The sequence below is a fragment of the Rhamphochromis sp. 'chilingali' genome, assembly GCF_963969265.1.
Source record: "Rhamphochromis sp. 'chilingali' genome assembly, chromosome: 21".
Classification (NCBI taxonomy): Eukaryota; Metazoa; Chordata; class Actinopteri; order Cichliformes; family Cichlidae; genus Rhamphochromis; species Rhamphochromis sp. 'chilingali'.
This window is the reverse complement of record NC_137949.1, coordinates 21,009,216-21,035,162: the sequence shown is the minus strand read 5'-3', so window position 1 is coordinate 21,035,162 and position 25,947 is coordinate 21,009,216. Positions and strand designations below refer to the sequence as shown.

Sequence of the window (25,947 nt, the reverse complement as noted above, 5' to 3'; positions counted from 1 at the left end):
CCCCTCAAGTCAATAACCCAGTCACATTTCCATAAAAGATACTAAAGTCATGACCTTGGCAGACTACATAGGCTTCACACTCAACCGCAACTAAATTCCAACTCCCTAAACTTCCACTTGCCTGCACAGCATACTGCTCCGTGCGCTTGCTACCTGCAGAATCATTCAATATGAACATAAATCCCTGTGTATATGGAGTTGGTATAATCTCTTCAATGGACATCACCAAAGGGCCTGTTGATATAATAATTATTTTAATTTATTTTTTTCATTTTTGGTTTGTTTTATTTTTGTTTTCTTGTTTTTTGGAATGTGTATGGTTGTGAGGGGGGCAGAGGTGGGGTGGGGGTATAGCGTGGCATCCTTAGATTTAGTGCATTAGACAAATAAGGCTTCCCTGGAAGGGACTGATGCAGCAACAGGGGCAAAAGGTACAAGTAGGACAATCAGGGCAGACAGCAGCAGCAGCTATATAGAAGAAGCACCCCCCACCTATAAGGGTGGGGGGTGCTTTGGTTGATGCCAAAATCAGTTATAGTGCCATGAATGGATACATTGCACAATCCCTTCAATGTAAAGCACTTTGTATTCTCTTGTTTAAAAGTGTTTTACTCTTAAACATGCTTTGCAGTACATACTAATTATGAAATCCAACCCCTAACCTTGGCTGTAGCTTACTTGTCCTACATGTTAAACCACACTGGCTCATTATCTGATCCAGCTGATTTTCACAAGCTCTTCTGAGTGCACCAGCAATGTAGGTACAATGTGAAGAGTGGGACTTCAGCACAAGCTACATGCTTTAAAAACAAAGTAGGGCCAAATAGTGAGGTTCACTCATACCAGCTTGAGCCTAAGTGGGAGCAGGACCACAGGGAGTGTAGTAAACGCTCCAGTGACAAATCAGAAAAGCGATAGCGGACACCCTTAAGCGAAACAGGAGCTAATAGATCGACAGGCCATGAACAGATTGCTGTTACAAATCCTGACTGAAAACCAATCCTGGCTCTATCACTTGTGGCTTAAAGTGGATGACATGGCCCGATGGATATCAAGCCGAGGGTGAGGTGGCAGCGAGAGGAAGGTAGAGTTGGTTTGGAAGAAGAAAGGAATTGTGGAACCTTATAAAATGCAAAGAAGAAGAAGAAGAAGGAGGAATTGAAGAAAGGAAAGGAAAGGAGGAAGAGGAAGGATTAGATTTCATTTCATTTGGTAAAAAAGAAAGCAAAAAGAACAGATGATCATAAGTCAAAAAACATTCTGAATGAATTTTAAATAAAATCGTAAACTTATCATGCAAAAAAAATCAGGAGAAAACATGACTTTCTTCAGAGTAACCATAGTGGTTACCAGTTAGTATTCAGCTCATTCTCTTTTGCTATCGACTACTCTCTCCTATTTTCCAATATACTGATGAGTTGATTTGTTGCAAGTGAATTCACGCTGAGCTTCATGCTGGGGAAGAGTGGGAAAATATATCTATACATACAGAGTAAAACAATCTGAAGAACACACTTTATACGAACACAAATATAATAACCCATGTAAAGGTGGATTTTGAGTGTACATGCAGTACACCCTCAAATACACACGCAGGCAAAATTAAAGTAGAAAACCGACATAATCAGAAACTCACGTACACATACAGTAGATGAAGGCACTATTGCAAGCAAAGTCCAAGTAATATTTGTGACAGAAAACATCGACACCCTTTCCCACATTCACCTCAGAATCACTTGGGCTAGATGTTTGGGGTCAGGGAAACATTTAAAGCATGAAATAACACTGAGGGTTAACGGTTTTTTATTATTATTTTGAGGGTATGCACAGCACTTTTGCTTTCTGTTGAAAATTCCGAATGAACGGAGAAAACCAGAGCTGTCCACAGGAAGTCATTTGGGCTTGCCGTGCTGTCATCTAACCTTCCTGCCTGTCTGTTAAAACAGGATGGGACATGCTGATTCATCTGCCCCATCTCGTTGCCTTCTCCTCTATTGTATCTCGTAATTCCGTGAAATAAACAGTTAAAAAAATTGCTTAACAGACACTCTCATTTGGTTCAGAGTTCAAAGAGCCACATTGTATTTTATCTCTTGCTACATCTGCACTTTTTCTGTCTGGCCTTTCTTTGTGTGGCATGTGGATTCCAGTAAGTAATAACAAGAAAATGAGTCAAGACACTCACGACCTTGACATCTAAATTTCTGTGGAAGCGGGGGAGCCAGGCACGGTGGAATAAAGTGATAGAAAAGCAGTTCCACTGCCAACAAACAATCTAGCCCAAGAGTTGGACACACAAAAAAACACACATGCTGGCATGAACACGCACACACACACACACACACACACACACACACACACACACACACACACACACACACACACACACAGAGTCATTCGTGCACTCACATATTCTTCCCCACCCATCCCCCAGGCAGCAGACAAGGCAGTACATTCAGGGTAACGCAGAGTCAGTCCCTTAGAAATCCATTGGATCCTCCTCCGCGAGGCCATGATTGGCAATGGTTCTGCCTCCACTTTTCGATGGCATCCCATCATTTTCAGGTTTTGCCACAGGGGGCGAGGTTAGCCCTGATGCCCCGTCTGGCGCACCCCAGGCGTCAGTGGTAGGTGGGTAGAAATCATCTTCGAAGCCGCAGAAGCCTTCGTCAACACCTTGATCGTAGCGCTGGTAGGTGGAAGCATGCACCTCATTCTCTCTGGCTGTGATTTCCAGAGTACTATTCCACATGCCATAGCCAAAGTATATGAGCACACCTACAAGAACAGAACATGTTAATATTTTTCACACATACATAATCCAGTGGATCATATTTATTAGACCTTGGGGCATGATTTTAGTTGCTTAAATAAAAATACAGAAAAAAAGGAAAATCTCCATCAACCTAAAAGCTCTGTTGGACTCTCCTTTTCCTTTCAGCCGTATCCTTTTGGGGGTTGCCACAGCAGATCATTTGCCTCCATCTCACCTTGTCCCTAGAATCATTTTCTGTAACAACAAGCATGTCCTCCTTCACTACAGCCATGAATCTTGTCTTTGGTCTTTCTCCTTTCCTCTTGCCTGGTAGCTTCATCTTCAAAATCCTTTGTCCAGTATACCCACCATGTACTGTGTACATGCCCAAGCTATTTCAGCCTTGCTATTGCGACATGAGCTGTCCCTCTGATGTCCTCATTGTTAATCTTGTCCATCCTGGTCACTCCCAAAGAAAATCTTAGCATCTTCATCCCTGCCACTTTATCTTAGGCTCCTGAAGTTTTGTCAGTGCCACTGTTTACAAACCACATATCAAAGCAGGTCTCACTACCTTCTTGTAAACCTTCCCTTTCACTCTTGCAGCTATAGAGGCAAGTCAAAAATAGGTGCTCAGATAGATACAACTGAGGCAGGAAGGAAAAGGAAAGTTAGATGCCCCAGGTCTTCCACAATAAAACAAACAAGAAGTCACACACAGTCTGTTCTTTATTGGTCACAAAATTTTAATTAAAAAATAGTTATTTTTAATTACTCAGTCGTTACACTAAGTATCAACTGTCATGAGTCATTGCTTACAGTGCAATATTTTGGTTGGCTTTTTGTTTCACTGCTATATTGAGATGGAAGCAGCCAGTTTTCATATAAACCATTGCCAAACATATATACATTACATTCTATAATTATATTGAATTATTTTCATGCATACAACATGGAAATAATTTAGCAACCAACCTGCATAGTGATTAAACACGACAAAACTAAAACAAAAGTCTCATTAAGTTCCTGCTTGTCCTTCTACATGACTGACAGGTGTGGAACTGACTAAATAAAAGCATTATCTTTTCTCTTTCTGTCACGGTCTGGCTGGGGCAGACCGTATGTGTTGCAGAGGAGGACTCAAACGCAGACCAAAACGTAGTGTGGATAAACAAAACAAGCCGTTTATTGAGGCTAGCAATGAGGGTAAAAATAATCGGGCATCGGTGAAAACTAAACAATAACCTAAACTGGGTGAACTAATAACAAAACATGAAAAAGCTTAACCATAGTGAACTGACATGGGTACCTGGGGATGAGACATGGATGAGCAGACGACCTGACAACAAATGACTGAAAGCACACGGACTAAATACACACAGGATGATGAGGGAAGTGGGAACACATGGGGAAACAGCTGGCACACATGAACATAATGACGTCACAGTGGGAGAGTAAAACTGAACATGATGAACACAGAACACCAGACCTCTTCACAATAAAACAGGAAACACAGTGAGATATAAACATGACAACCTGGACTGACAACATACGCCACAGACATAAAATACATGAAAGCAGGGGAGACTTAACATAGTGGAAACACGAGGGGAAAATAACTAGTAACACCTAGGCATGATAATGATAAACTTAGGAAACCTGAAGGCTACATAAACTAAACACAAAACGCTGGGTCAGCAGACCCAGGATCATGACACTTTCCGAATGTTTTAAAGTTAATTTAAAAGCAAACAAATAAAACATCATTTACTTACCCACGAGGCACCAGATTGAAAATCGTATCCAGGTGATTGCAGACAGTTTGAGCATGAGGTAGATATTAACCAGCATGGCTGAAGCAGGTACGAAGGGCACACAGGGTGCCATGTAGGGAAGTCGCTTGGGATTCTCTGGTTGTTGCAGGATGATGATGACTAGTAGGGCAATGATAATGATGAAGACGATCAATAGCAGCAAGGCCCACCAACGACCCTCCCCAATAGTGCTAGCTCCTGAAAGGAAGAAATAATTCATTCAATTCAGTTCAACGCTTTTATTATTTGTTGACCAATCTGTGCCTGAATCATACAAATGTGAGTGTGAGTTTGTTAACTTGTTCTCACCAAAAATTATGAAGGAGCAGAAAGCAAAAATGAAGATGAAGAGCAGCAGAACACACACAGTGACAGTTTTCCCCGTTGCTGGAGTCGGTCTATCCATTTTTCCCGGTAGGCCCAGTCGGATCCTCAAGGTGTAGTAGCGTGGTCCAATCAGCTTCTTTAACCGCCGGGACAGGCCACCTTCTGATTCTTCTGCTTCAATACCAGTAGTCATATCCACTGTACCATAGTTAGGGTGATTGGCCGTGTATGCATTTTTATCTGGTTTGCCAATCAGCATCTCATTGTCACCCAGTGAAGGCAGGTTTTTGGCTCCGCAGGTGTTAGTGGGCGGACCGCCATACTCATCGGCCTCGCTGGTTGGTGAGCAGGCGTCTTTCTCACACTCAGCCAGAACGCCTTCCTTCCTCTTTTCATTCTGCTCCTCAGAGAGAAAGTTCACGAAACCATGGATGTCTCCCTCAGGTTGGTAGCGTAAGAGAAGCACACAGAGACTCACCTGCAAAACACATGTCATTTATAAACAGGAGCTCCATCACAAAACCATTTTTAGTAGTGACATTCCCATTCCACAGGAATTGTGTGGATGTTTTATTTCAAAACAAACAGCTCAATAATTAGTTTTTACAAAAACTGACTGGTTCATAAATCAGTGACTCATTATTATCTTAGTTAACTGCTTACCATCTAACTAGTGTTGTGCAGCCATGGGTAGAAGGTAATCTTTAGAGCCTGATAAACACATGCCCACATGTCTTGTACATACTGGTGACTCTGTTAAGATTTGTTGTCTATGAACACATACAGCTATCCTGTTATCATAGGAAATCATGCACTAGAGAGATTATTTTTCCTAGCAAGGTATCTGTTATTGTGTGCAGTATTTCATAGCTCCTTTAAAGAGCAGTGCTTTTTTGTCAAATCTGAATGTATAGCTACTTAGGAGAAGAAACACCAATCTTTCTGTTTTCAGGCTATAAATTTCTTAGAGTTGAGATGAAAGCTGAGCAACGCATCTTCACTTAGTTCTTATAAAACAATTGTTGCTGGATTATGGATGCCCCCTGGTTACAAAATACTGTGAATTGATCTCTGTAAGGCAGTGTAATACAGTGAGATTGTGGCTTTGTATTGTTCTGCTTAGCAGTTGTTGCTAGTATGTTTGTTTAGACATCCTTAAATACATCTCAAGGGCTTTATCCAGATATATTAAATGCATTCAGTTCAATTCAGTTCAATTCAATTTTATTTATATAGCACCAAATAGCAACAGTTGCCTCAAGGCACTTTATATTGTAAGGTAAAGACAATCAGATGCCCCTCAATGTGGAAGGAAAAACTTCTTTAAAGAAAATTGATCTAAATAATATTGAGAGTAAGCTTCATGATGTACATGTTTCCATTATTATTATCCAACACTCACCAGGGTATAGGCCAAAAGCGTTCCTATGGACATCATCTCTATGAGGTCTCTAAGGCTGACCAGGAGGGACAGCAAGGAAGCCAGAAAGCCTGAAACCACACAGGCTACAACAGGGGTCTCTGTGTAGGAAGACACATGGGCCAGGAACCTATAAAAAAGAGATGAGATGAGACTCATATGCAAACATCATTAAGAATGACATATAAATAAAAATGCAAGTACAGTGTGAACTAACTTAAAGAGCAGGCCATCTCCTGCCATGGCATAGATGACCCTGGGCATGGGGAACAGCGAACCCAAGAGGGATACAGTCAGTCCAGCTATAGAGCCTACCGCCACTATGTACTTTGCGAACATACAACCATGCATGGCAAACATCTCCATCAGTGGTGCATCCTCATCAATTTCATTGTATGGTACCATCAGTGTCAGAATCACAGAAACCTGGAATAAAAAAAACAAACATAGTGTTGATTATTACTAAGAAATCTTTACTGCAGTTCTCACCATAAAATCAAAATCTCATCATGAATCTATTAAAGTACAGAGAAACTTTAATACCAGTGTTAACAAGCAGAAATATTAGATTTTTGCTGCCAGAATTATAGTGTATTAATGCTGCGGGATGATGCTGCAGAAAAGAGACTAATTCGACTTCTTGTGGAGGCTCTTCTCAGAGTAACTCTGTAGAGCCTATAGTCACATCAACATTTAGACCCTAGATACTAAAAAGAGTTGAGCTACATCCTTAGAGCTTAGTTTTGCTTAGCTAATATGCTCAGCACAGAGCATGCTCCATCACATGCAAAGTGGTCATTACTCGTGCCTCACTCAATATGTGTGTCCCTGTGTCTGATGTGTGATATCATGCAGAGCCATCTGTCACAAATGCTGTGCTGCTAATCAGATAGATTTGCATCAACGGATTACAGAAGGGGAGTAATAATAATAAAAAGCACTAACCCCTTACAGAAAGGAAGTTAACATCCATTATTTACTGTATGAAAAGACTGGCTAACACTGTGTGTGAACCAGTCATAAGGGGGTAAAGTAATCTAAAACAAATCTACAACAACATATTTGCTTAGAGCACAAATCCGATCCCAAAATGTATTTTTCAGTGTCCCCTTCAGCTCACAGTCGGCTAAGTTTAGTTGGCAAATTCATATTACCCATCTCCAGAGCAAAGGACTTCCCAGAAAAAATAATCAGCACAATTCTCTCCCCTGCTGCTCATTGCCCCAACCTAAACTGAAGACCACAGTATTGCAAGGCCGTACAAGGATAGATATGTCATCACTAACAGTGAATGAAAAGCTCAGAAACTGACAAACAAGCATAAGTTTGCCTTGCAAACTCTTTGATTTAAATGTACTGCAAAAATCAATGTCACACACACACACACACACACAAAAAGATGTGACAGGTAATGTGTTTAAGCTGATTTCTGAAGATTGAACAGCAGCAACCACGGGATCCTCACAGCAGCAGAAAAGTTATTCCAAGCAGCCTACAGTGAGTGAGATCAAAGAAAGGTGGAGATTAGAGAGAGGCTGGTGCATAGGAGAGCGATGATGTGGAGGAATAGATGTGACTGTGAAAGAGAGAGACAAGGATTTCAAAAAGAAGCACTCGAGTTTTTGAAGTTGATGCAATCTTTGCCACACAAAATGCTGAAAAACGTCTTATATCTGATAGGCTGCTGTTCCACAGCACCCATAGCAACAACCATCCAGCACACATTATGTAATCAGGAAAGCTGTACGGGCTGTAAAGGTGGAGATCATAGATTAGATATACACCCACAAATTTGAAATACAGCATCTTCATATTTATTCATTCCATGTATTGGAAACTTGTCAACATTTGGGGGAGAGCAGGCAGCTGAAGCTAAAGCTGAATTTCAGCACATGATAAGTGATCAATATTCTTTAGGTTTATAATTAAATTAAGTCATTTTACAAAATATATCAACGGAAACCACCATAACATGAATGACGCTCTACTTTGTTATACACAAAACTATTAGTGTGAATAACAATAGATTTGTCGATTACTTAACAATAGATATATAAAGAATAGAGTGGTCATGTTTGTTTATGCAATATGTTATAAAGCTAACTCACAGAGACATAGGCAGTGAGGCAGGTGATGAGTGAGGCGGTGATAGCATAGGGGATGGAGGTGTTGGGACTCTTGGCCTCTTCTCCTGTTGTAGCAATGATGTCAAATCCAATAAAGGCATAGAAGCAGGTGGCTGCACCCTGCATCACCTGCAACACAGAGGAAACAGAGCTGATGGATGTCCTAAAGAAAACAACCAAACAGCACAGATACCCTGCTGATGGTAGGGGGGTTTCTGTTTGTTTGTTTGTTATTTATTGTGTGTGTTTATATATACATTCGGATGCATACCCCTGACCAGCCGAAAGGCAGAAATCTCCCCTCGTCCCAGTTCTCCCCATTTACAAAGAACAGGCCAGCGATCATCATGAACACCCACACTATAAGGTTGATGACGTTCAATGCGTTGTTGAAACCAACAGAGTTCTTCACTCCCAAAGCCACTATCACTGTCACCAGCAGTGCTATCAGCAGTGCCAGTAGGTCTGGGTAGGACTGTTCTCCTTTACCTGGAGAGGAAACACGCATGCTTGAATACACAGAAAGACATAAAAGTGCTGTCACCCTGTGGTGCTGAAGATGAATATATCCATTTTCCTGTGTGTTTGGCGTAAAACTGTTTGAGTAAGTGCTTTGTTATTTTTTCAAGAAAATACTAAATTGTCAGAACAAGAACAAGTCCTCTCACAGTTAAGCAGGTTTCTCAGAGAAATGTTTTTCGTTTTCTTATTTTGTCTGATTAACGCCAAATTAAAAAGAAAAGTAGAAAATCCTCACATTATTGGTGCTAGTTCCAAAGCGCTGTCAAATCAGTTTAACTAAATATAGTTTTTTATCAGAAGTACACATAAAGTACAATCATTAATGGGATAAATGTCAATGCAAATTTGGTCTTTTAATAATTTCTCTGAATTTTTCTTTTTCCAGGGTCGAATAATTGTACAACATACATCTAAAATCAAGAACCGGGTTCAACATTTTGAATTCATTTTGGATTTTCTGTAATCCACACAGGGTCAAACATACAACTTCAAATGTACCACTCTTCACCTCAACCCGACACTTTTAGTATCAATCGACAAGCCTCTGGCATAATTCTGGCTGGATATTTAACTACTCTTCTTGGCAGAATTGGTTTCCTGGCACCGGCCCGGCTTTTAAGCATAGCACACACATTTTCAGAAGGGCTGAGACTGGGGCTTTGGGAAGGTCATTCCAGAAGCTTAACATTAGCCTGCTTTATCCATTCCAAAACCAGTTTTGATCTATCTGTTGGAACACCCATTTGTGTCATCTAGCTATTGATCTGAGGTGAAGTTGATGGATTTTGAGGAGAAGCATAAAGAAGCTTCTTCCTTCTGTATCATTCCATCCATTTAGTGCATTGTACCAATACAATAGTGGCAGAGATGCAGAGCATGTTCATAGGTTTGAAAGCCTCATCTTTACTCCTCCAAACATAACTCTTGTCATTGTGGCCAAATAGTTCAATCTTTGTCTCGCCTGACCATCAAACCTTTCTCTATAAGAAATTTAGCTTATCCATGTGGGCAGCTGAAAATTTAAGTTGAGCCTAAAGGTGTCAACTTTGGAAAAGGGTCTTTTCAAGGTCATCACCATTTCAGTCCATGGCGATGTAACTGTTACCCTGGTATTCCAGCAGTTTCCAGTTCATGGCAGGCTTAAGTGGTTAAGGCCTCAGTGGTTCCTGGCTTGCTCCACATGTCTTAACCAATTTTCTCTCATCTGAGGGTGACAGTTTGGACCTTTTTTTCAGACTTTGACAAAGTGGTGGCCCATCTGAATAACTTTACTTATGTACAATTATTTGAAGTGATGATCATGGAATCTGTCACGAAAGATGTTTGACGTACAATTATTCTTACCAAGAGAAAGAACAGTTCAAAGTCTAAAGAGCTAAAAGGAAGGTGACTTGCATTTGTTTTTGTTTTTTAAATGATGTTTCACCTCTCATCTAAGAGATTACTGAGAACCCACATAGACAGAAACTGTTCAAAGTAATCATTAAATGCTCAAACTTTCCACGATATGAAATCATGTCCATGATCACTCTATGTAAACATTTGACCACAACTATTAATCAGAATAAATAATCCCAGACTAATTTGTTGTTTCCAAGAGTTTCAGCCGCTCTCATAGAGTATGTTGGAGTATGTGTAGATAATTATCCAAGGGTATTCCAGTGAATTCATGTGTAATTCACAGGACATTCCCCAATGGTCCAATAAAACACCCAAAGCCATGGTTTAATAAAAAATTGAACTTTCCAACTCTGTTTAATTTCTTGGCAACAGAAAGTTGGAAACACCTTTAGATTTGGCACATCAACTGAACTATTTTTGTAAGATAAGTCGTCATAGTGAAGTACTGCATTCCTAAATTAGATACACCCCACCCAGTTGACCATTACGGCAACAAATTTTTAGATGCACATGTTCCACAAGAACTCAGCCTGTGTGTATTTGGAAATGAATGAGATATATTTTAGTTAGATTTCACATTTTTTTCCCCTTGGGTGTGGAGAAACAATCATTTCTCTCCAACAGGAAAAGGAAACATCAGCTTTCCGTGATCATTTGGAACGGCTGGCCGTGACACTTGTCATGTGATCACTACCATCACTTTTTCAAAGGCTAACAGGAAGCAACTGATGAGGCAGTGTCAGCCAGATAGAAACTGGCTGGCACACACATCAGCTGGAGCATTGCACAAGATAAGCAGGCATCCTCCTCATGGTAAGATTATGGAAAACTGTGTTATATAGAATTCAAGTTGACGTGCCTGCTTTTACTTTCCGTGACAGTATGACTTCCAAGATAAGCTGCATAATATTCTTTGGATGTTCCTGGGAAAAATAAATTGGTATGGTTTGAATGGTTTCTGAGATAATGTAAGCATTTTTATCTTGGTGTTTTTATTAAAATTTGAAAGATGTGTTGTGATTATCAAGGCAATGGGAGATCCTTTGTATGATAGAAATGGCGCTGCGCTTCTATTCCACACTGATAAAGTAAATCATGACTCTTAGGAGCAAGTCGTGTTAGTGTGCAAATACGGAAGCAGAGCAAAGGCTGGATTTATTAAATGTACTTCTCAAAGTCTAAATGTCAAAGTCTGTTCAAGACCTCAAAGAGGAAGTATTTGTCTTAACTACAACTACAGCAAAAGGAACAGAGCTCTGTCTGACCTTCTGAGGAGAGTGGGGAGGGAGAAAAAAGATAACATCTCTCCAAAAGTCACTTGGGTCAATGCATGTTTTTACCATTAAAGCAAACATGTTTGACAGCTGAACCAAAACAACTAACTGTAGCTGATTGCTGATAAGATGTCGATTCTAAATGAATTACCCTGCTTCTTAATGCCTTTAAAAATGTGCCTTCAAGAAAATTATCTCACAGGTGATTTCTAAGAAGCACTTTGGCTTCAGTTCCCTGAAATATTGTAAATATAACACTGAAAAAAGCATTCACAGTAAACCTGCAGTACTTTACACAATACTTGAATGAATTTCAATCCTGAGAAAATTAGAACCAGAGAGAAAATGTATCAAAGCTGTCATAGCACTGCATCTTTGTGTTACTTACCTAAGCCGTTGAGTGTTCCAATGTGTGAAATCATAAAGTTACTGATGGTGTGATTGGCCAGTGAGTCCGCCATGCTGCTGAGAGCTGACGCCCCCGCTGCTGTGCCAATCAGATATTCCAGAATTAAGTTCCAACCGATGAAAAAAGCCACACACTCCCCCACTGTCACATAGCTGTATGTGTAGGCTGAACCTGTGGTCTTAGGCACACGGACACCAAACTCTGCGTAGCATACTCCTGTGGGGGAGACAGGAAGAGGAGTACAATATAGACACACATAAATTCAGACACATATCAGTGATTTGACTGCATTATCACTAGAGTGAAAGGCTGAATTGAAACTATTGATATGAGCATTAAAGTATATTTTACTATCTCTTGAACCTATTATAGCTGTGCCCCTATAATGTCATTGCCCTTGTAATAATTACATAGGTATTAAAAGGCTTTTCAAATATATCTTACCAGTTTAATGGTAATAAGAAGGACAGCAACCTTTATACTGCGGCTATTGTCCCCTTGGTATTTATGTGATTAGAGAAGCCTTGCATAAATGAGCATGCATAGCTCTAGTCTCACCTGACAGAATGGAGGCAACAGCAGCAATAATAAAGGACACAATGACCCCAGGGCCAGCCATCTCCTTGGCGACCAGTCCAGAGACCACATACATCCCCGTCCCGACGCAGCTGCCCACACCCAGCGACACTAGGTCCACCGTAGACAAAACCCGGGCCAGTCTGGTTCCATGTGAGCTTGTACCCGATATGGCTGAATCTAACATGGACTCCACAGGCTTGGTCCTGAGGACACGGGATGCAAAGGTGTTCCATGTCGACCCCCACTGTATCCTGCGAGGATCCAGCTTCCCTACCAGACCACTCATATTGAAAGCCAATGGGGAGTAGCGAAAGATACTGTTTGACCAGTGTTTTTCCTTAAGTTCTGTGAATGAGTTCTTCAAGAAGATGTGCAGATGTGAGGAATTATTCCTAATCCAAATAAATGAAGAAAATCTGATTTTGTCTTGCAGTCCACGCCTCTGTTTTCAGGCTCAGTAGAATGCCACGTCAGTTTTTCCCCACATAGTGAGAGAGAAAGTAATCTGAAAGACACAAGAGGGATAATTTATTTTTACAGCATTTCACAGCCCATTGCCTACTATTATTCATCTGACACAATGCTTATTTTGGAGTATGCATGCCAAGACATATTAGTTCAAAAGGGGAAATGTATTACAAGTTTGTCCACAAATGAGGTGTACCTGAATGAGGAAACAGCTAATTAGAAATCCTCTCCCCAAAGCCATGTCGCTATAGTAGCAAAGCTCATTAGTGACAGCCCTAATGACATTTTATTTTGTTTGTAAGGGGGAGAGATAGCAATATTAAACCTTGGCAAAACCTCTTCTGTTGTGTTTGCTGATAAATAACTGTAGAATCAGAGGCAATGTACTTCAACTACAACATCTTCGCCATACTTAACGATCACTCCATTAAAATTCAGAATGAAATCTTTAACACGTTTATTTACATTTTACTCTCATGTGAAAATAATACTGGGGTCTTTTTACATAATTATTTTTAATTTATTAGCCTGTGTTTTCACATAAATAAATGCCATATTATATGATGCATTACTTCAAAACAAGCTAAAAAATATTACATGCAAAGCCATGGCAATCATAGGGGCTGAATTTTTTTTTTCCTTTCAGTATAAGTAGAATTTATCGGAATAATTCAAATGCAACTATGTAAATTCCTAGTGCTGCTGTAATGCAGGTTTTCCTGCCACGTTTAAACAAAGCATTAGCTGAGTCGAGTGAGTAACAGATTAGAGATGCTGTTGAAAAGAGAGCTATTAAAGCCATCAATTGTAGCCGAGTCCACCTCTGTCTCTCTTAACAGCAATGAACTAACACTCACCATTCATCTACTTTAAACAACAAATTCAAGTTACTGAACAAACACACTTACATTCAGCAGACCCACACTGCGCGCCCTCAACTATAACATAAGCCACTCAAATGATGACTGCAATTACTCAGCTGTTTAACCAGATAGAGTGGGGCTGCTATTGTCACTGCACTTAGTGGGTGTATTACATGTGCAGCAGTATAGAAAGCTTAAAAGGTGATTCACTTTGAGCATGGTGGTTAGCTCTGGGTGGGGCGGTACCTCTTAAATTCTGACAAAAGGGATTTTCCTTAATGGAGCTGGTATGAAGCCCTGTAGTTATAAATGACGTGCAGAACCCTTCTGAAATTAAAATTCAGAAATTTCCAGTCATAACCATATATAATAATTTACGTTTAAGAGCATCTGATCAGTAGAGTTCTTACTCCTGGGCATGTAGATGAAATTCTGCTTCTATTCTGTATTTGCACACACATTCTAACAAAAGTTTTTATTGCTCTTCAGACATAAAATGATGACATCTTATTCAATTATCGTAGATTACTGCAATAAAAACTCATTTATTCTAGTGCCATTTATGTTTTATATGAAAATGTACTTAAATGAATGACGCAGTCACAAAATGTGACGCACAAGTGAGCTATGTGTTACAATCACTGGACAAACAACCTGATATTTGTGGAAACAAGATTTTATTTCCGTCATCTCATAGAAGCAATCAATAAGAAATAAGAAAATTTAAATTGAGCGTAATACTGCTCAATACTTGTGCGTGTGTGTGTGTGTGTGTGTGTGTGTGTGTGTGTGTGTGTGTGTGTGTGTGTGTGTGTGTGTGTGTGTGTACAGAAGACAGAAGAAGATGAACACATTAGGAGAAAAGAATGAGGATGATGAGCAGACTGAAAAACAGCAAATCTGGTTTCGTTAGTGCACTAAGCTTTGATCACCTGGCTCTGCTTTGTCAATCAATGTGTGTGTATGTGCGGGTTCATGAGTGTGTGTGCGCGCGTGTATGGAACATGAGTGTCCAGACAAGCCAGCCAGACCTTAATACCTTAAATTTGAAACAATGATACCTATACATGAATTCAATCACATTCAGCCAGTTTCAAAAATGTCATAAAAGTGGCAGATTAGGAAGACATACGTTCCATTTTGTGTGTACTAGAGTAAGTGCCACACATAAACATACAACCTTTCATCAGTCTATATCTTTAATCAGATCATACAAGTGCTCTGCTTTTCAGAACATCTGCTCACTTAAATATTCTAGGCCAGTTTTCATTGATGATGACCACCACCTGTCCTGCATTGAGTGCGAGCTATTTGAACAGTCGTACTCTAGATCAACAAAACAGAGCCGCACAAAGCCCCGTGGCAGCAGGTGTTCCATCTGCTCTGGAAAAATGACTTCATCTTGCTAATAGTTGTTCCTGGGTTAAAGGTTTATGTGATAAAGTGTCCTGTTGATGTTCTCTGTGTGACCTTTTTATGGTAAAGAAATACACTTTGCTTTCTAGCAGGTGGCATGATGAATGGATCAATGAGAGTCTGTAACCAGGAGGCAAATTTCTGGATCACCCTATATAATGAAAACCAAAACCTCCCTCATTAGTAATGAGTGCATCATCACAGCATCCAAAAGAAAATCTGAGCACCTCTAACAGAGACAGACACTGCTGTTCTTCGGAGTACAGTGCAGAAGCTAAAATGCCAGTGGTGACACTGGCTACTAAATTATTTAATAGAGTGTGGTTGCAGGCAATACATTTTAGATTTTTGCCTATTATTTAAATATCTTTTCATCAGTTGATCTAATTATTTCTGTCACTGAACTGCAGGGGAAGAAATCTTGGAAATTAACACGTACGTATCAAGAAATGTGTAATGTGCACAACACAAAGAGCTAAAAGCATCGCTTTCGTCTCCCAGCATGGGAGGAACTGTTTCACACTCTAATGGATTTTTGAACTAGACACTTCTTTGTTCTTCTTCCATAATTTTACACGCTTAAACAAACACCCATTTGCGCAGATGTATAAAGATCAATAGTTAAATCCCTGTCATCATAATCACCACAGCCACCTCTAGCATCTTAACATTAGTGTGTTTCCTCTCCAGATAAGAGAGCTGTCAGAACATCTATACTTGTGTCTAATCAGCCATGACTAAGCTTGTTTCTGTGTCCGCCCCTGCCTGTGTCTGAATTAACTGGATGAATAACCTGATTGAGCTCTCATTGCCTTTACAGTAAGAGCTGCTGTGGTTTAATAAAGTTGAGAGCACTTCTAATTCACTCAACACTGACGTGGAAACCAGTCTGCAATGCATGGCCCTGGCCTCCACAAAAATTAGACCTGGCATGCTGCCCTGGCCCCATTCTCACATCCTGCAGACAGAACAGGAAGCAGTTCTTGGTAGAGCACCTGAGTCAGGGAAATTACAATTTTTGTGTGAGTTTGTTTTCCGTTTTATCACACACTCGATGTCAGTGTCACTGATGATTTGGATGTTTTTTTGAAAGAGAAATTAATGTAAAATACAAGTGAGCAAGTCTGTCACTTTGCAATTGCTTTTGTTTTAGCACAATTAGCAAATAGCAGTATATAAAAATGCTAAATTATATTTCATTTTAGCTTAACAAACGGACACACAAACAACTTATGTAAAAGAGAAAATATTATTATGCATAATTCATGTGTGTATGTGCATATCTCCATATTAGTGCCTCTCAGTATTAAGAGTTATGAGGCTAGCCTCTGTGGAGTGTTACACATCAGTGCTTAGAGCCCCATCGAGTCTTGAACACAATAATGTATTACTATCAATCACTATGACTAATAGCAAATACCCTCTTATTTAATCACAGCTAATTCCATTTAGTCATACATTATTATTAAATATATTCTGGTCTATATAAACCAGCTCTATTTTTCATGAGTTCCTATAGGTCTCGTACCTGGGAGCAAAGCTATTGTGCTAAAAGCACAATGACCCAGTCAGCAGATCAATAAATATCAGCAGTAACTGAAGGTTTTAACGTGGAAGTGGAAGTCCTAAATTCATTTTCCTCTGCATGGCTGATCTTGGTGGCAGTGTGGCTGATTTAGTGTCTTGGCTCCCCGGCCACAGTGTCCCTGTCTGACAAGCCCAATGAATCTGACATAAAAGAGAAATTGCCACCTGCCAGGTTGATTATGTTGTCTGGCTCATCAGTCACACTGTACCTATCCCTGTACGACCAAAGGCTGTTTTTTACTGTATACATGAACTTTGATTTTCTGGAGTTTCATCGAGCAGGAATATGCTAATATCATACATCATTTGTTTTATTTAATGTCAAACAAAACTAAATGACCACCAGTGCAATAGACACAGCATATCAATATGGTCAGTTCATGAGCAAAGACAAAGAAAACTGCACATGCGTTAAAATAACTAGGTAACACTCAATTCATGCTCCTCTGGTTTATATTGTAAAATAAACTGACTAAAGGTTTAAGAAGAGCAGATAAATATGGTTAATTTAAAGAGATTTAAACTTGGTGGTTCAATGTCCAGCAATGTTGCATCACAGAGAGAAGGTCCTGTGTGTGAATCCATCGGTCAACTGGTTGAAATTATATGGTTTTGGGGCCCGGTAGAGATCATGATCCAACGATGTTTGTTGGATTGATATCTACTAATTAAATTTTCAGTTCATAATAATACAATTGCCGACCCACTGTTTATTTCAGGCAGATGAAGACACATGAAAAATGTTTCTTTGCTTAAACACAGGATGAGACTACCTGGGGAAAAGGCGTCATCATTCATCAAGGGGTAAATAACATATTGTAAAGTAATGGTGCACACACAGTGCACAAGAGCCACTTAAGTACATATCTTTATTTGTTCATGCTGTTATGATATGTTTTATAAGCTATTTCATATGTAGAAGCACATATAAAATGTATATAGCTCTAAATGTAGAGCTATATACATTCTGATCGCCTATATTTGAAGTGTAGACAACAGGACTATCCTAAGACTATCTATATTTTTGCTGTCTTGTTTACTTGGAAAAAACCACAGTAAACATTTAGCTTGACTTTATGGTAATAACTGATAAACTACATTTAGATCAAAACAATTTTTTTGGTGTTTGTTTTTTAGCATGTTGTATTATGTGTTAATATAAGTACGACTAACGCATCAAGATCTGGTTTAAGATCACTAAGAAAAGAGCCACCTACCATGCTTTTCTCATCTGTTACTACAGAAAAACTCTTATTCACGATTTTCTTATCTTTTGATTCTAATCTTGTGATTTTTAATATGTTAATTCATTCATAAAAATTTTATGATTATGGAGCACAAGACAGAATTAAGACAGACCGTGTGGCCTTGGAACTTGAAATGGGCTCGGCTCACAGTGTAAATAAACAGCATGCTCGTAGAAGATGCTGCTGAACCTTAATTAAGATTCAGGAAAACACAAGAAATCTGTGTCCAAGTGTAGATTGGGCAAAGATTTTCTTAAACAAGCCAAAAAAAAAAAAAACACAACTAATGTACTGTACAATGAGTGGTTAAATGTCTCGAGGTTTCCAGGTTATGTATATAGTATCCACGTTACTGGAATTTCTATTCCTTTAGAGTACTGGAATCAATTTTTTGGCTGTCTCACAGGATTACTCTTTTAATGACTACCTGGACTATAATCGCTGCAAATTTTAACCATTAACCTTAAACCTGTTGAGGCATATTCTAGATTTCTAAGAAACCAGTAAACACAGGGAGGAAATGTTCCATTTCTCAGTCAACTTAAGACATATAATGCCTATCTATCAAAAGTTTACAGTGTGGAATCTCCTGGCACTAGTCCAAAAAGGTACAGACCAATTGCTCTGCATGACTGACCTGTCAGCTGGTCTGCTCCACTCACAGTTTGCAATGCTACATCCTCATCTATCTTCCCCTAATGTAGCACAGTCGGGGCCTGGAGCCTAAAGCAAAATGGATCTGCTTCTACACTGCAAGATAAACAAAAACAGTGCTGTCATTCCCTCTGGCTCTGTGCTTAACCAGCCATATCAATGACATCTCTGTCAATGTGGCCTAAAGCCCTAAAGAAACAACAGGGCCATCTGACACACTCAGGGACTTACCCCAGTTGTGACTCCCTTAATGTTAAAACTTCAACTGAAGACCTGGCCCTAAAACTGGCTTGTTGATTCCGTGGCAGACTTTAGGCGTGCCCTGCTGAGTAATTCTTTGACAAATAACTCCAAAACCATGAAACGCTGGTAACACTCTGAACCAATGGGAAAGGAAATATTGCCTGTGGCAGCCAAATGATGCTTTTTCCTCACAGTATTGTCACTATATGTCCAATTTGCTAATCCCTCTCAAATCAAATCAAATCAAATCAAATCAAATCACTTTTATTGTCACATCACATGTGCAGGTACATTGGTACAGTACATGTGAGTGAAATTCTTGTGTGCGAGCTTCACAAGCAACAGAGTTGTGCAAAATATAATAATGTAAACAAGCAAAATACAAGAATGGCTACATCTGAAACTAATAAATATATGTACAATATATAATAGTATATGCATTTCTGGATGTGTATACTAAATATTTTTCTACGTGTGTGTGTGTGTGTGTGTGTGTGTGTGTGTGTGTGTGTGTGTGTGTGTGTGTGTGTGTGTGTGTGTGTGTGTGTGTGTACACATATTTTACAAATTAAATAGAGTGAACAATAAATAAAAAAATAAAATATACAAAAATATACAAATATACTCCCAACTGTGTCCAGGATTGTCACTCTGTAGTTCCTCAGTCAGAATTCTATATCACTGACAATACATCTATCACAAACCATGCCTTTAACACAACCCTCTCTAATCTCCACATTTCCTTTCTGATATATTCCCGTTTCAGCTCCGACAGTGCAGAGAATTGTTTGTCATCTCATACCGCTCAGCACTAAATGAATGTAGCGCCTGTTGTGTGCACTGCTCACCATGTCGAAACAGTCCTCTGCCAGTTGACAGTCTTTTATATTTCGATTCCACTTTCACCCGTTCGACCACTCCACACTCCCAGGTGTATTTCATCCCCTTCTCTCTCTGGCAGTGTTTCTCTGACTTCTTTCAAAGGAAAGCCTTGGGGTACTTTCCCAAAGAAAGCAAATGGATAAATTGAATTGACCAAATTAGTGGAAAACAACCTTGCATTTTAAAGTTAACACACGAATAAATGCCAGATTCAAAGTTAAACAAGACTGAATGATGTTCTGTGCTTTGTTTTCTTTGACCTTTCTTAATGGTCAGTGGTGACAGTTTTGAACAGACCAATGCAATTTTTGAGGAGTGACTGACTTGATATTGTAAAAAAGCGAGACAAACTGAGTCAAATTAATACATTTATAAGCATTTAACTAATGATCTTTCATTTGTTTTTGGGGTGAACATTTATTTATGAAATACATCATATTGAGGAATACGTTTCTGACAGCATTGTATTAATATCGTTTTATAATATGGAGCTATTTTCAGAGATCTTTTTTACATTCCTGTATTGCGCTACTATTGTCTCTTTGATGTAAAGATGCAAATATTAGGTTAGTTAACTGTTTCTTGTTGCTGTTTTCCAATATACCCTGGGCAACACTGAAATGAAGGGAAAATGAGGGGAAATAGGACTGTTCGGGGTAGAAATAGGACAGAGCCCCAGAGGCATCCAATCATTCCTACACAACCAATTCCACAGATTGAAGCTACTTTGTAAAGTTCCAAAATCATTGACTGCATTTGTCAGTGGAACAGAATGCCTTGGTTCACTATTTTATTGATTTTTTAAATAATGGGAGCCAATTGTTTTTTGAAAGGCAAACCTTGAGTGGAAGAAATGGGTGCTGTGTCTGAAAGTGGCAAATACATCAGTGTGTGAAGACTTTTTTATACAGATTACAAAACTGCATGATCCAGCCATTTATATTCATCAGCTACCTTTTAGCAAAGTGTTTTTCTCCAGCTTAGAAACATATGCTTAAGTGGCAGCTTTTAGCTTTAGTGTGATTCCGTACACCCATTTTTAGGAACGATCTCAAAATTGCAAGTGAAGCCTGTGAAAAGAAAAGTAGAAAAAGCCTATTTTTATGCAAATCTGCTCCTAAATAAGCAGTCACTTTCTCAAATCAGAGATCAGATAACATACTGGCCTTCAAGTCTTTTTTCTGTGTGTGTGTGTGTGTGTGTGTGTGTGTGTGTGTGTGTGTGTGTGTGTGTGTGTGTGTGTGTGTGTGTGTCTGTGTGTGTGTGTGTGTGTGTGTGTGTGTGTGTGTGTTCTGATTATATTAGCCTTTATGCGCAAGCAGACTCACTGACGTCAGTGCTGAGCAGCATCTCATAGAGGAAGGGTGATGGAGGCCATAAAATTAAGAGCTGATGTTTACGTGTCTGATTTTCTCTTGGTTAGTCACAGCTATATTTTACAGTATAGAAATTAGTACATCACCTATTCTAAAGAATCAATCTCAATAAATCAATTAACCTCTTATCCAATTCAGGTGTACCTGTACCTGTCATCTGTCTACTGCTGCAAAGAGAGAAAGACACTCACAGCTGCACCTACAGTCAGTTAAGAATTGACTGACCAACTGACTGTGAGTCATAGTACCTGGATACTCAGGCTAGCAAAGTGAGAGCACAGGGACTCCACATAGGCCGCAGCTAGCTCCTGGATTCAAATCCAGAACTCTATTGTTGTGTGCTTAACAGTGCATCACTGTGCTGCTCATATTCTATTCTAAAGTAGTTATTTGCAATATACCAGAAATATTTTGTGTTGAAGGCAAATAAAGATTTTAAAAATAAATATCAATTCCCTTTTTCGTATGTGTCTTGTATCTATCACACGCACACACACACTCACAACTCTTCTGTCAGCGCCTATTATTGCTAATAAAAATGAATGAGAGGCCAGTAGCATTTCATAACCTCTGCAGTAACATAGTTCCTGCCTGCATCTAAAGCCTTGAATAGGAGCAAGACAGTGTGGTTTTGAAATTGAAAATAAAACATATATTATTTATGTGAATGCAATATTTAGATTCAGGGGTTTCATTGCTGAAGCCTTACTACATCTGACACGACCAGCTAGTCTCTAGTTGCTCACTGGGGCAAGAGTCCAAAAGCTTTCGATTAATATTGCTGCCAAGCTGATATTACTAAGTCTGTTCATTTATTTTGTTATCCCTTTTTTACTTGCACTTCCACACGTTTCAGCATTTGCTAGTTTTATTTAATCGATACTGAAAAAATGACAATTTGTTAGCCTTTGTCGATGCAGGACAAGAATCTTGGGAGAGAGCAGTGGGGAGACATGCAATAAATAGCCTCGGCGCACATATGAACCCACAAGCCTCTGAAGTGGCCTTAAGACATATGTGTCGCCTGCTCAACCCAGCTACAGCACCCGAAAATGGCAGATGAATCAAATATTGCATCGTCTAGGTTAAGAGCGCATTGTTAGTTTATGTATGCTGTTTAAAATTGTTTTAAAGTTGTTTAAAATTTGTAACACGAAGAAATCGTAACACATGAAAAAACCCATATGAGTTTATGAATGGTACCCTAAAGATGTGGCATCAAAAAAGTGTTTTCATTAGATTAGCATTATTACAAGCAGATACATTAAAGGCTGACAAAATAAATAGATAAGTAAACAATAATATACAAAATATTTTAAACACTTATTAAACGTACTACTTTACTGCATTGAAGGAACCATTTTTCTACCCCTTCTTTGCCACATCTCCAATATTGTTATCTAATAAAAGCTATTATCACATGTGCACTGTAGATATCGACTTCTCTAAACATTATCCAACGTATGCATGAGAATGCACATGTACAGAGCAGTCGTATTAGTAATCAAGCAGTCTTTGACATGTCAGCTCGCTAGTACAAATCTGTTTCAAGTTTATTGTGCCAATATGAGATTGATGAAGACAATAGTCCAGTGAAATCAGAGCCAAGTAATAGCCATCTTATATCCTTCTTCCTGCAAGTGCATCCCAACCCTAAACATTTTATTTCCAGTAGTGAGAACACATCTGAAGCAGACAGCCTCCTGCTGTGTCCTGTGATTCTTCTAACACTGTCTGGAGTTAAATTGTGAAGACAGCTAAAGACAGAAATGCTCAATAAACGTCACCAACAAATGAGTTGTGCCTTATCCTCTTCATTCAGCTGCAATTTCAATACATCTCTTCAACATGATAATATTCAGCCAGTGCAAAAGAAATATAAAAGGAGGGGGGTGCAGATGCCCCACTCTTGACCTTTGTTACTGCTAAAGTGCCCTTAAGCAAGGAACGACTGCCCCTCAAGCTTATGGTGTGTCTCTACATGTGACTTCATCCTCCAATGTGAGACCTGGATATCCTGGAGGCTGTTTGACAGAGTGTGTGAGGGATATGCAGACAGACATAGTGCAGTTGCTAAATTGGTCTGTTATATAATATTCTGCTTCTACTTCTTATTGTTGTTTTCACCAACTCAATCATCAGCATCACCATGGTTTTCATTTTCCTATCGGATGTCCATTCAATGGTTTGGATGGACTGCTTTTGACTTAAATGCTAGGAGCTTCTGAACGTTTACTGCCTGTCCAGCATAGATTTTTCTGTTTGAAATAATAAAGTATTAATTATTATTAATACTTTATTATTAAGCATTAATATTGATCAGATATTAATATTTATACATTTTTACTGCTTGATTCTATGGTAATCATCCCAAGATTTTTTGCTTATTGATACATCCTGAAATTCAGAGCAGTATCACAAACCCAAAAATCTGTAAAATAATGTGTGTTAAAAAGCAGTAATTTTGCAATGCCCACTGCCCTTTGAATTGCATAATTCCATGTTGGCAAATTAATTGCTTCTGTGTCAGGAGCATGCCATTTCAGAGAAAAACTCAGAGTGCATGCAATCACAACACCCGTTTTAAATGACAGAGTTACAACTGAAATCAACTTCTCTTATTTCTGTGTAGCTGTAGCAGTAAAAGGCACCTGTTGAGCGATGACAGGGCCATCAAGCTTCAGCGTATTAGCAAGCCATCTGCAGACGACTGCTTTCAGCACCATGGACAGCACGACACCACAAGTGTGTTTTTTAAAGAATTAAGAGCAGAAAAATGAGACAAGGCCTTATGGCAAATGAGAGAGAAAGAATGAGAAAGAGAGAGAGAGAGAGAGAGAGAGAGAGAGAGAGAGAGAGAGAGATCTGGCCATGTCATTAGGGATTAGCCTAGTTGAACTGGTTGAAGCTTTAGTCCTCTTGTCCTCACAGACACACACATGAATCAAGTAACATAGTAGTTTGCTTTACTGGACAGACAGACAGACAGACAGACAGACAGACAGACAGACAGATAGATAGATAGATAGATAGATAGATAGATAGATAGATAGATAGATAGATAGATAGATAGATAGATAGATAGATAGATAGATAGATAGATAGATAGATAGATAGATAGATAGATAGATAGATAGATAGATAGATAGATAGATAGAATGTCCACATGTCCAGCTTTATTTTTCCTACCCTGCCCTGATCATAAAGATCAAGTCTAACTCTAATTATGTAATCTTTTCTTTCTCCGACACACCCACTGAGCCAACAGTCTAGGTAATAACCGCATACATACTAAAAACTGCAAATGTTCTCAATTAAAGAACCCACCCTCTTTCATTTGGGTCCAAGTCGCCACTTTGTCTTGCCCTGTCCTCCTCTCGACCCTCCAAGCATAGCCTCCTGCAGCTCTAGTCCGCTGGGAGAAGCGATACCCGCCCTAAACTCTGCCTCCCCCCTTGTTTCTAACGCTCACCGTTAAGGTGACAGGACGGGACCATTGACCGACCATTCCGTCCACTCCGCGAAATCATAAACACACTCCCTATAGGAAAGACGCACGGTTTCCGCCACGTTATAATGCGCCATCACTCGTGAAAAAACTGCACAAAGGAAGACAACAAAAAAGGGTGGGTGAAGAGGAGGGGTGGATAGGTGATAAACGAAGGAGGAGGGTGGAAGGTGATCAAGTTTAAGATAACACGATGGCAAGGAGAACAAAGGGGAGAAAAGCGAAGGAAAAACACTCACTGTGGCACGGCCGGATTAGAGGATACCCATGTCGGATGCTGCAGTCGGTCACCAGCATCAGCAGCAGCATCTCCGGGCTGCGCGGTGCATCAGCGGCAGACAGAGCGGGAGGGAGGGTGAGGCTGATGATGTAAAAAGCTTTAAATCATTCAGGAGCCCGCTGCACGACATGTGACCGTCGACACTGTGTATTATTCATCCGGTTTATTTCCTGACCGGCCAAGACACCAAGCTGACCGGACATCACCGTTGCAGTCCACTACCCCCCCCCCCCCCCCCCCCCCCCCCCCCCCCCGTGACTTAAACTGATCCAGCCATGACACAAGGATTATCACTACAGTACGCCCACAATATGCCTCAAATTAATATTCGTATCTTATTCAAAATGAAATAGAGAAGATTCGTTATTACTGATCATTTATGGTGAACATATGTGCTCAAAGAGTAAAAAAGTTTTGTCAAGGCCAGTAACACAAAACAAGGGTATAAAAGGAGCATCCCAGATTAACAACTGAAGAATAGTTTAGGTATAACATTTTTTTAAGTAAATCGCAAAGGATATAGGGTTTTAATCTACTACAGTACATGATATTAAAACTCTTAGTATGAAAGAAAAAACTTCAACTCACTAAGAAAATATTTGCTTTTAAGACTACAGGAATTACCCTTTTTTAGTTCCAAAATTAGTACAGAGAGCTTAAATAGGTTTAATATTTTCATGCCGGTTTTAGTACTTTATAATTTCATTGAGCGGATTATCAGTATATCATGAAACTACCAAACACATCTGCAGCAATAAATCATCTTCCATAATGTAAAGTAGGTGGTATTCAGGCA

General features: G+C 39.5%; 1 protein-coding gene across 2 annotated transcripts; it reads right to left on the bottom strand.

Annotated features, from left to right (window-relative positions):
* slc7a14a (solute carrier family 7 member 14a) lies at positions 1–25,236 on the bottom strand. 2 transcript variants are annotated; one of them, XM_080870858.1, is made up of 11 exons: positions 19,954–20,010; positions 18,846–18,958; positions 12,607–13,132; positions 12,028–12,264; positions 8,714–8,931; positions 8,425–8,571; positions 6,534–6,742; positions 6,299–6,446; positions 4,879–5,374; positions 4,531–4,767; positions 1–2,778 (listed from the first exon to the last, which is right to left on the bottom strand). In XM_080870858.1, exons 3-11 carry the CDS (start codon positions 12,911–12,913, stop codon positions 2,480–2,482), a joined length of 2,298 nt encoding a protein of 765 aa, XP_080726984.1. In that variant the 5' UTR covers positions 12,914–13,132; positions 18,846–18,958; positions 19,954–20,010; the 3' UTR covers positions 1–2,479. The 2 variants fall into 2 exon arrangements, with proteins under 2 accessions (XP_080726984.1, XP_080726983.1); XM_080870857.1 differs by lacking the exons at positions 18,846–18,958; positions 19,954–20,010 and adding an exon at positions 25,111–25,236.
* Between the last annotated feature and the right edge of the window lie 711 nt (positions 25,237–25,947).

Excerpts from the sequence above, each read along its gene's own strand:
- slc7a14a (XM_080870857.1), bottom strand. The coding sequence starts at position 12,913 with ATGAGTGGTCTGGTAGGGAAGCTGGATCCTCGCAGGATACAGTGGGGG. Across the intron at positions 6,447-6,533 it reads GGAGATGGCCTGCTCTTTAA|GTTCCTGGCCCATGTGTCTT; the intron begins GTTAGTTCACAC and ends TCTTTTTTATAG. Across the intron at positions 2,779-4,530 it reads TTCAATCTGGTGCCTCGTGG|GTGTGCTCATATACTTTGGC; the intron begins GTAAGTAAATGA and ends CTGTTCTTGTAG.